Source organism: Amblyomma mixtum, chromosome 3, assembly GCF_055824585.1.
Source record: "Amblyomma mixtum isolate Tamu chromosome 3, ASM5582458v1, whole genome shotgun sequence".
In the NCBI taxonomy this organism is placed as follows: Eukaryota; Metazoa; Arthropoda; class Arachnida; order Ixodida; family Ixodidae; genus Amblyomma; species Amblyomma mixtum.
In genome coordinates, this window is record NC_143014.1 from 337274012 (window position 1) to 337285146 (window position 11135).

Here is an 11135-nt window from a genome sequence, read left to right on the forward strand (position 1 = left end):
AGCAGCAAGAACGAACGACAGTGACCGATACGACTGGACCAAATTCATTAGAAATGGATAGTGTGTAGAATACGAACCCTTTGGGTCGGTTTCTGGTCTTTTCTAATGCTTATCTAACCTCAGTTTTCGTAGAAAGTAACGTAACGTAACGTAACGCTAACGTAACCAGACAGGCCAACTTCAATTTCTCCACGTCATTTTAATGCTTCTCTAAATTTCCATGAAACTATTTGTCTGTAGAGGAGGGTCACAAGCAGGAGACAAAATATGCACTTCATTCCTTCAACACAAATAGAATCAGATACCTATACGGTATTGCAAGATCCTGTTCTAGTGACCGGTTACCTTAATCATCCTTACGGATTTCTTAATAATAATCAGCAGTAGCTTAGCCCAGCACTTTCTGCACATTTGTTTCTGCCTAGTAAAACCTTTCCGAGGTTATTTATTCAATTGTTCTCTGCAGCTTGAAGAGGAAATCAACATCCACAAAAGCCTGCGTCACAAACACGTGGTTGGTTTCCACAACCACTCTGATGACAAGAACGTGTACCTCATCTTGGAGCTGTGCACAATGCAGGTGCGTCAACGTTCATGCTCTAGGTTGTTCCCATTTTCACTGATTTTCTTCGCGTTCATTGTAAGATGCTGCTAAGGTTATCAAGGTTCGCTTTTATTTTGTTCAACGGTGCTTGACGTCCCAAAACAACTCAGGCTTAGAGGAACGCCATACTGGAGTACTCCGGAAAAATTTCGGCCATCTTGGATTCTCTAACGTTTCCTGACTACTCACAGCACACTGACATCTCGAATTTCGCCCCCGTCGAAATCGGACCGCAGCGGCTGGGATAGAATTTGTTTCTTTCGGATCAGCAGCCGAGCACCACAGCCACTGAGTTCCACAAGGTTAGTTTACTGCTCAGAATACCAGTGCAGTCAGAGTTGCGTCACTACAGTAGTTGGACAGGACAGCAAAATGTTAACCGTACGGCCTAGTCAGTGTGTATCAAACATAATGAAACCAGGGACAACGAAATTGGGCAGAGACACGTAAGACTGCATACGTGTGGTAATGCGAAGGCATTACTGTTCCTGGATGCTACTGCCACCCACGCACACGCGCGCGCGTATGACACCACCTGGGACGCTGTACGACAAACGTTTGGAACAAAATTATGATAAGAAAATCAAAATTGAGAATTTGTGTTTGAGGAAAAGAGATGGCGCAGTAATCGTCTCACACCCCTGTGGACACCTGGACCGCGCCTTGAGGGAACGGATGAAGGAGAGAGGCAAAGAACAATGGGAGAAAGAGGTGCCGTCGTGGAGAGCTCCGGAAAAATTTCGGACACGTGATGGTCTTTACCGGGATCTGACATCGCACTACACACGGGCGCATTTTGCGTTTGGCATACATGGAAACGCGGCCGCAGTGGCCGGGTTCGAATACTGGAACTCCGGCTCAATAGCCGACCGCCCTAACCACAGATATACCGCCGCGGGTATACGTAAATTGGTTTTTGAGGAAATGTAATTGCGCAACAACAGTCACACTTCGGTGGACACCTCAACCGCGTCTCAAGGACAGCGGTAGAAGGTCTGGGAAGCCAAACAATTGAAGGCGCATATGTCGTTGGTTCGAATTCCTTTCGCGAGAGCTAGCCTTCAACTTGACTAGCGCATGTAAGCTATACGCGACGACAAATCTGACGCCTCCTGGAACGCTGTACGAAAAACGGTTGCGTCACAATTTTGGTACTATTGTTGTCGGGAAAACTGGCGCTCACAAAGAGATCGTCCAGAGGGCAGCACATATAGACGAGCGACGTGTATATGACTGCCTGAAATTGCGACGTTCGGATTGATGTGTACATCATACGTCCTTTTCGTGACGCCAGCCTGTTTTCTGGCCATCACTGGGATTTTTTACTGCCACGTGCGAGTACACGCACTACAAAACAGGCCGCGGGGTGTTCTCGCAGAGGGATTAGCAATGCTTTCCCATTAAAACTGGACGGGAGACTGCTCCGCTTTAAGGGTATGACACGATAACCTTAATGGGTTAATGCTCAGATTTGCGGAGTTGACAATTCTCGAGTTCACATCATAAGTCCCCATGAGTCTTCATACAACTCCGGGAGCAATGGGGCAGCGTTTAAGCGCCACTCCACTGCCCTGCGACAACAATCAATACAACCGCAGAATTCCCGTCGGCACTCTTGAATTTTTTTTGGCTATTAACATTTTTCCTATCGGCAAAAACGTTCCCCGTTGCTTTTCCAAGGCAGTCTTAACTGTTCGGTGCGATCGTGGAGACACTTTGGAAGAAATATATTGCTGCATATCAGAGGAATGAATATTGCCAACAGTATTTGCACAACAGTGTCTTAAAATTTTCTAATTATCAAAATTTTTGTCCGAGATATGTTGGACATGCTATGATAGTAGGATTCTGTCCAGCACTGCTCACACGAGGCTGCTGGTAAGAGTACACTTCATTCATTCATTCATTCATTCATTCATTCATTCATTCATTCATTCATTCATTCATTCATTCATTCATTCATTCATTCATTCATTATTGACCGAAGGGAAATGTCCAGTGCGTGAAGCTGGCATGGCAGTGTCAGCGTATTATAATAACCTTGTACAAAGCAAAAATCAACATTAAATCAAAAATGTGGCGTCGTTTTTTTTTTTACTTCTCGGCTCTTACACAACTGTCGGCACTTGACTTGCTTACTTTTGAAGGCCTGATGATAGGATATTAAGGGTATTCAATCATCCAAACCGCTTGTGTGAAATTATGTTATGCCAGTATGTATTTGGGCCTGTATTTGTCACGGCAAATTCAGTGAGAACGGCCACATTGCGTTCTGGAAGCATAATTTAGGGCGCAGCCAAGGACTGCAGCCGCCACGGTGGCTCAGTGGTTATGGCGCTCGACGGCTGACCCGAACGACGCGGGTTCGATCCCGGCCGCGGCGGTCGAATTTCGATGGAGGCGAATTTCTAGAGGCCCGCGTACTGTGCTATGTCAGTGCACGTTAAAGAACTCCAGGTGGTCGAAATTTCCGGAGCCTTTCACTGCAGCGTCCCTCATAGCCTGAGCCGCATTGGGACGTTAAACTCCCCAAAACCGAACCAAGCTAAAGACTGCAAACTGGCTTTGTTGTTTCTAAAACTGTCATTTATTACTGTGGTGTCCTCGTGTGGACATTGAATTTTGTACCACCAAAAACGAATACTCCAATCAAGGTTTCTTCAGACTGGCGTGATTTGAACAAGTGTGCTAAAGTGGGCATGCCCCAGTCTAAAACCTGAAGGAATGCCCATTTTCTCTGCCATGTACTTAAGCGTGTCTCACCTTCGTGGGTCGTCGGCAGGCTTCATTAGCGCATTTATTTCGCAGTCTCTGGAGGATGTCCTCCAGCACCGCAGGACCCTCACCGAGGCAGAGGTGCAGTACTTGATGCGCCAGCTGCTCCTCGCCTGCCAGTACCTGGTGCAGGAGAAGGTCATCCACCGAGACCTGAAGGTCGGAAACCTGCTCCTCACCAGGGGCTGGCAACTCAAGGTGGCCGACTTTGGGGTCGCCACCCGCCTCCACCACGAGGGGCAACTCAAGAGGTCCATCTGCGGCACCGCCAACTACATGGCTCCCGAGATGCTGACCAAGATGGGCTACAGCCACGAAGTGGACATCAGGTCCGTCGGATGTATAATGTAAGTATCCCTTGATTGTGCAGATATGTTTGAAACTCGTAACAACGTTAATGCTAACAACGACAGCTCGTAATACCTGTCATACAGGTATTATCATACAGGTATTATAACACAGGTATTATCAGTCAGGTATCATACAGGTGGCATTTACTTATATCTCGAGCTGGCAAAGCAAGTAGGGCCAGAGTTGAAGGTGGTGATTGGTTTTGCTCAAACTTCGTAGCGCGCTGCTCCCAGTCGCGTCCCGTCTAGTGAAATAGATGTGAATTTTACGAATGAGCTATAGACGCTATATATAAACTGCCGATTCAGTGATAAAAATTTCAGGCGCCATAATTTTCGTATTTCAGCTAGTCAGGTACCGTACCCCGCAGAGGAGAATTATGCTTGTTCATTCAACGATGTTGACAGGTATGCTTTTATCGGGATAAAACACTTGCTCATATATGCGGTAGATATCATGACTCTTATTTTTTTATTTGTTTTGAGCTTTCGTAATGCTTTAATTTTCGTTTGCGAGTAAAGCTAAGAATCAGTAAATAGGGCGCTAATTATAGTAAACCCCAAACTCTTCTTTGCAACCCTCATTACCGCCAACTTGGCGGGCAGTCGTCTGCAAAGTCCTTCTGCTGTCGTGCATATGATGTCGGGAATAGTAGACGCCGGCCACCACACGGAAAGCGACGTTCATGTGTCGAGAAAATTGGTTTGAAAAGTGTCTGCCGTGATTCCCAGGTACGCAACCGGGTATGCGTATCTTCCAGCAAGCAACTTACGGATGGCGCAGAGAAAATATTGTTCATAAAGATCACTGTACGGTCCCTCTTCATGTTAAGAAACAATGAGATAATCCATTTCGCGTTCAAATCCAGGCACCTAGGTGCATCACGAGCGTCGTTTTCCCGCACTTAGGTTACCATTTCATGGGGATATTAGCTGGCAGGGGTCTCCTGTGGCATTGCTGTGCCCGCACTCCTTCGAGCTGTGACGTGCTGAGATGCCGGACGGTGCGGACACTGACAGGCCGCGAACTGCTCTCCGCAGGTACAATCTGCTGGTGGGGCGTCCCCCTTTCAGTTCGTCGTCGAAGGCGATGATTTACGCCAGAATCAAGAGGAACGAATACACGATCCCCTCGACCGTGTCCACCGACGCGAGCGCCCTCATCCGGTGGATTCTCCAACCGGAACCCGCAAGGCGGCCCAGCGTCGAGGCCATCATGCACCACGGGTTCATGACAAGAGGTGGGCCTTGTCTTGCATCTCTATATAGTATGTGTACTGATGACATAAAGTACTGATGAGGAAGTACTATTGACATTAAAATTTCTCAGAACACCACAGAGTTTCGTTGCACGCTGCTGCAGCGATTTTTTTCCCCAAAACAAAATTATAAACCTTCTGTTCACAAGAACAAAATCTTCGTGTCAACTGTCAGTCGTGCTTCCGTGGTCCGCGATATAATTGATCCTGCCAAAAACTGGTGCGCATATTACCGCTACACACAAAGATCAATGTCAGCAAAGACAGAACGGATTCCTGTAGACGTCGAAATTAAGAAAGCGAAATGGGTCGAGAGTGGCGACATCGCAAAACGGTTTCTGCACCGAGCAACGTTAAGTACATTACAGCTAAACCTGAGTGCTGGCGGCCTGCACACACTCGATTTGTACAACGCTTGGCGCCGTTGCTGGTACTCCGCGATGTGGGCTTTGCACTGTGTTCAGCGTGGATTCCTTATGCACGCGGATTTAAAGGGATTGGAATGGAGCCAACCAAGCTGCATATATGAGAAACCTTTCCGTCAATTCTACTGCGACTCGTTATGCATCGATGTTTCTTTGTGGGTAGAACTTGTTAAGCTCTTGGCGAGATGGCGCGCAGCTCTCATTGTTCAGAAGCATCAGCTCTTGGCTTGCGTGAAAAGCTGTTCTACAAGCGCGCATATTCCGAAGCATTTTTATTTTTTTTTTATGCTTGCACCTATTCTTTACATTCACATTTTCGGCGTTTTCTTCTTTGACTGAGAGCAGCACCATGCGGGTCGCAATAGGCCCCCGACCTCTTCTTTCCAGAAGTGTACTAATCACCTCGCCTATAGTTTATGGCATTGGCAAATCTCCGCAGCCCCCTGAATGCTTTTCGTCTCTCCTTCCAGGGCTGCTTCCTGGTCACCTGCCCGCATCCCGTGTCACAACAGAGCCGCGCACGGACGCCGTCGGCACCGCCTTGGCCACAACAGGCAGGAAACCCGTGTCGGAGGGAAACGAAAATCGTGGAGAGTAGGACTGTATTCTCCGATTGGAAAAGATGCACATGAGAACGACTGCACTTATTTAATGCTTCAGCTGCTCCAGATTCTTGTTTTTCTCTTGTTGTTGCTGGTATTGTAACCAATGTTGTATTTGAAAAAAAAAAAAACAAGTATCGGGAAGCTTTAATTTCTATTCAAGCTTTAAGGCACTCTTTTTCCTGACATGCACAGTTAAACCTTTACTATTTGGAGCACATGTACAGATACTATTTTTGACAATGCCTCGGTCGTTACTGGAAAGGCTGCGATTGGGCTCCAAAGGTGGATTGCAGTGAATCAGGTCTGATGTGTGCATGCTACGGCTGTAATAAGATTTTAATTTTATGCCGTGAACTTTTGAATAAATATTTGTACTCGGTGTGCTGTATCCGTTTGCAAAGACTCTTTATCGTCTCCCAGACCGAAAAAAAAAGGTGATGATGGGAGGCATACCTTCTCGACTACACCAAGTGCCGAATTTCCATTCCAAACTCTACTATCCCACGTGGCCGTTTCGTGGAGGTTACCACATGGTAAAGTCACTTATGAGTAAGACAGCCAGGTTTCGATGGTGACCTACAACTTAGTGGAGCAGAACGTTGGGCCTGTAGCGCTCGTGTGTGTGTACGTGTTTCTCTTATTCTGCGCAAAGTTTGCTTGAATATGACCTACAACGTTTTGTTTTATTTGATTTTAGTTATGTTTAATCCTGCAGGGCTCTTCACGAGGCCCTATAGCAAGTGGGCATAGACAATGTGTGCACTCAGTCCAAAGCTACATCGAAGACAAGCAGCGGTTAATGCCCATATGAATGGGAAATAACCGCGGCTTATTCGGCTGAGCATATAAAGGAAAGGAGAGATTTACACTTTGGTTTCAGTGGCTGTTGTCTTCCCTCATGTACGGTTTAACTGGATTAACTGCATCGTCATGAAAGAGCTGGTGGGGTTCTTTTGGACGGCGTCTGCCCCTTTGCTCTTGGGTTCTATCCGACTATAGCGTGAAATCGCAGGTAACGGCAGGTGTTGGGGAATAACAACGGCTTTGTCGGATTAGCGCAGCCTCACTGAAATCTCTCAACGCCATTGGCTGGATGATCTCCTTTGAGAAAAACGAATTGTTCGGCTAGTTGGTATATCATGCTTCTAATTGCACAGCGCGCAAAAAAGGACAAGCACGATAGAAGAACACCACAAAGCACTGGCTACAACTAAGTTTAATGCCATACGCTGCGCCTACATACCTGTATACTGTTCAGCGGGCACACGAAGCAAAAGGAAAAAAAAAACAATAAGTGACGCTGTCTCCGGGAGCAGCTCGACCCGCACGTGGTCCATACCTCCTTCCAGCCAATGGCGTCGGCCGATTCTCATGAGCCTGCTAGCCTGACAATGCAGGGAGCAACGTGGCAATGCAGGGAGAGGAGTTACGCCTACCATTCTAAGAGCACTTGCTGCTGGGCTAGTTGGTTTTGGTTCATAATTAAATAGTTTTAAGGCGCAAAAAACAGGCAAGACAGACAGGACGAAGCGCTTCGTCCTGTCACCTACCTATGTGTCTTGTCCGTTTTTTTGCGCCTTAAAACTATTTAATTATGTACTCCTACCATGGAGGGAAGAAACTGTCCCCTTGCATCTGCCACTTCCTACATTGTCGTGCTAGCATGCTCATGAGAATCAGCCGACGCCATTGGCTGGAAGGGGGGGTTCTTTGACGGAGATAAGCTGCTGCGTCCTTGAATTGTATCCGACCATATAGAAAAATCCTGTCGCATGGGTGAAGCCTCACCTAAGACTTAAGGAATCAACGTAACCGTTGTGGGTAAACCAAATGATTTTGCGTATTGCGTAAGATTACTGATCGTCCCTCCAAGGAACGATATGAAATGAGTAAAATTTTTGCCCTGAAGTTTATACACCTTAGTGTGCCATTTCATCCTTAAAACTGGTCTTAACGCATAACTTTTTAAAGAATGCTTGTGATTTTCACTGCGAAGTTACAAAAGGCATAAATTTTTTTCTCTGCTGCGTCACACAGAAAATTTTCACATAATTACTCAGAAAAATGTCATTCTACAAACATCCGAGGAATGTTCTGCGTGGATTCAAACGTGGATTTTTCCGAAATCACAAAACATGTTACCGCCTCTTGTGATACAAGTTTTTTTCTGAACTACAGCGTATAGCAACGCCAGCCATGAGTTATTTCAAGGTCGTTTCAAGGTCATGCGGAGGCTCGCGGCGAATTGCGTGCCAGCTATAGTAGTGGACCTTTCGCTACAAAAGGTCATGGGGTCATGACTGCCGTCGTCATCTGAGCACACCCATAAACTGCTTTTGTAAAGGAAAGTAAACAACAAGGCAGAGGAGTAAGTAATGGACAGACGTGTGTTATTGACTTGGGAGCACGCGAGAACACCCTTGTTGCTGTCGCCTATAGCTCGCGTAGCCCCTTTGTAAACCAATGAGATGAACTGCGTGAACGACACCTCTATCCTGCGTTAGTGCCACCATTTTACACAACCAGAAGGTACACACGGGGTCATGTGCGCGTGGCTGTTCTGAAAAAAAAAAATAAAAAGCAGAAAAAAATAGTAAGCTAGGCTTACTGGCTTAGCGCGTTATTCGGTGAAAGCTGTTTGAAATTAGCGGCGTTTAAGGAGGTATTCCTACCGGCAATAATGGCGCCGGCGTCTGCTGCTGAGCCCAAAAGCGCGCGCTAACACGTGACCACGGCGCCTCAGCTAATGGGAGGCTCGATTATCCGGCGGCGCGCTAGGAGAGGAGGAGTGTCGGAAAGTTCAAAGCTTTTGCGCAACTTTTGCTTCATTGAGAGGCCTTAGCGTCGCTGCGACGCGGGCGACCTCCCTTGTCAGTTAAAGTAACTAACGCGGCTAAACCGGGTGCATTGCGGGGAAGCGCACTACGAGGGATGACTTGAGGGTGCATTGCGGGGAAGGTAACCACAAGGGACGAGTAAAGAACGTCCCCACATATTAAGGCGGAAACTTGGCTAGTTGGAAAACGTTTGGAATCATATTTGCTAGCGCTTAGTGAACGCACGAGACAAGAGCACAAATACACAGAACAGACGCTAGGGACAGGACAGATCTAGCGTCTGTCCTGCGCATTTGTGTTCTTGTCTCGTGTGTTCACTTAGTGCTAGCAAATATGATTCCAAGCGTCCCCACATATTGCAAGTTGTATTTACATGGTTCATACCGGTTTTCAGCCATGAAATTCAAGGATCTTCAAGGACTTCCAAGGACCCCCAACTATGTCTATCAAGAATTTAGCAACACAGAATTTTATTCAAGAAACATTTCTTACATCTCGCGTATCTAGCATTTCTTGCACAAGAGACTTTTAACGCGAAAAATAAACCTCTCTTGAGGGCCTTTTAGCAATAAAGAGTTGCTGCTAAGAGCGGTAACTGTATTACCAACAAATTTCTGCCATTTCTACCCGCAGCTGCACCTCACATCTGTTCTGCGTATGCAAGCTTTGGCGCTGAAAGCGTCGTAGAACTCGACCACATCTCTATTTTGTTACACGCTGATGGTTCTGGCATCTAGCCGTACCAAAAGCAGACCTTTCATTCAGCTCTATCCGCTTTAGACGCGCCGTTGCCTGCGGTTTCAGTGCGAAACAGGCTAGGCCTAGGAACGACTACGGCGGCCAAGCAGCCGCGTAGTCCGTCACCAGACGTGCCTGTGTGCAGCGTCATTTCAAAGAGATTGGCACCTGAGCCACCATGCTCAGTCTTTGCTCGAAATCATTCTAATAACAAAGCTGTTTCCAATTTTCTGGTGCTAACTTTATGTATGTGTAGCAAGCCAAGCGGTGCTCGATCACTGTTGCCCGTATGAAGGAAAATTTCCTGCATGGAGGCACAGCTGTGGGTGACGCTGAAGCCTCTATAACTTCGTTTGTTTTTTATGGTGGACAGAAAATTTCACAGAACGGCTTTAGGTGAATCGTGCGTTGCGTTAGCGGAGCGACGCATGCGTGCTTGCTGTGTGCCGGTGAACAACTTGCGTCGCAACTGTGTAGGCTCCCTACGCTTGCGGAGCATCAGGTTCCGTGCCTGAACCGGGTCTGCAGTGTCTCCTTTCGCTTCGGCGATGAAAGTCACAGAGGTGGAGCTCCGGTAAAGTTATCTCCAACAAGATAACTTGTGCAAAAAAAAATTCTTAAGTATACTAGTGTTTTTCCACGGCCATCTCCCTCACCACACCAAAATTCAAAGGTTTTCAAGGTTTTCAAGGGCCCGCATGGACCCTGATTTAACTAATTGTTCCTATAGTACTTAATTCGTCCTTTTGCCCCCCTCAATCGATGCCCTTCTGGGTCCTGTAAGGTATTTTGAATAAATAAACAAATGTTTACCCCTATTCACCATAGTCTAACAGTTCATTTGTAACTCTGATCTGATCATGTTTCTGTTCTTGCCGCCGTGTGATTGCGTTTTATGCTGCTTGCCTGGTTGTAGCTTCGGACTGAGTGTACAAATTGTGTTGGTCCCCCCTGCTATAAGGCCTCGCAAATGGGCCTACAGGATTAAAAATCAGTAACAACACATTAAACAAAAAGTTATAGGGCACCACCGATAGCTGGCTCTCTCGTTCATAGGTGGCGCCACCATCTGGCAACTTCCACGAAGTGGCCACGTGGGGTTGCATAGTTTCGAATCGCAGTTCCGCAGTTGGTGTGGTCGAAAAGAGGATAATGAGCCTTTTTCGTAAAGTGCATGGATACAGCACACCAAGTACAAATATTTATTAAAACGTTCGACGCATAAAAATGAAAATCGCATTACAGCCGTAGCATGCACACATCATGATTCACCGCAATCCACCTTTGGAGTCCAATAACAGGCTTGCCAGTAATGACAGAAGCATTATCAAAAATAGTATCTGTACATGTACTCCAATGGCTAAGGATTAAATGTCAGCAAGAAACAGGATGCCTTAAAGCTTGAATGGAAATAAGAGCTTCCTAAAACTTGTATTGCCCAAATAAAAAGATGGTTACAATACTAGTAAGAACTGCAGAAAAACAAAAGAACTGGAGCTGCTGAAGCATTAAATAAGTGCTGCCGTTCCCATGTAGACCTTT

General features: G+C 46.6%; 1 protein-coding gene across 1 annotated transcript; it reads left to right on the forward strand.

The window, feature by feature from the left end:
* Window positions 1–267: 267 nt before the first annotated feature.
* LOC149356075 (serine/threonine-protein kinase PLK1-like) lies at window positions 268–6318 on the forward strand. Its single transcript, XM_089576246.1, has 5 exons — window positions 268–312; window positions 467–580; window positions 3413–3726; window positions 4771–4970; window positions 5884–6318. Exons 1-5 carry the CDS (start codon window positions 268–270, stop codon window positions 6009–6011), a joined length of 801 nt encoding a protein of 266 aa, XP_089432372.1. The 3' UTR covers window positions 6012–6318.
* The last annotated feature ends 4817 nt before the right edge of the window (window positions 6319–11135 follow it).

Coding starts and splice junctions, on each gene's coding strand:
- LOC149356075 (XM_089576246.1), top strand. CDS start 268: ATGCACTTCATTCCTTCAACACAAATAGAATCAGATACCTATACG. Junction 3,727..4,770: donor AGGTCCGTCGGATGTATAAT/GTAAGTATCCCT, acceptor TGCTCTCCGCAG/GTACAATCTGCTGGTGGGGC. Junction 4,971..5,883: donor CCACGGGTTCATGACAAGAG/GTGGGCCTTGTC, acceptor CTCTCCTTCCAG/GGCTGCTTCCTGGTCACCTG.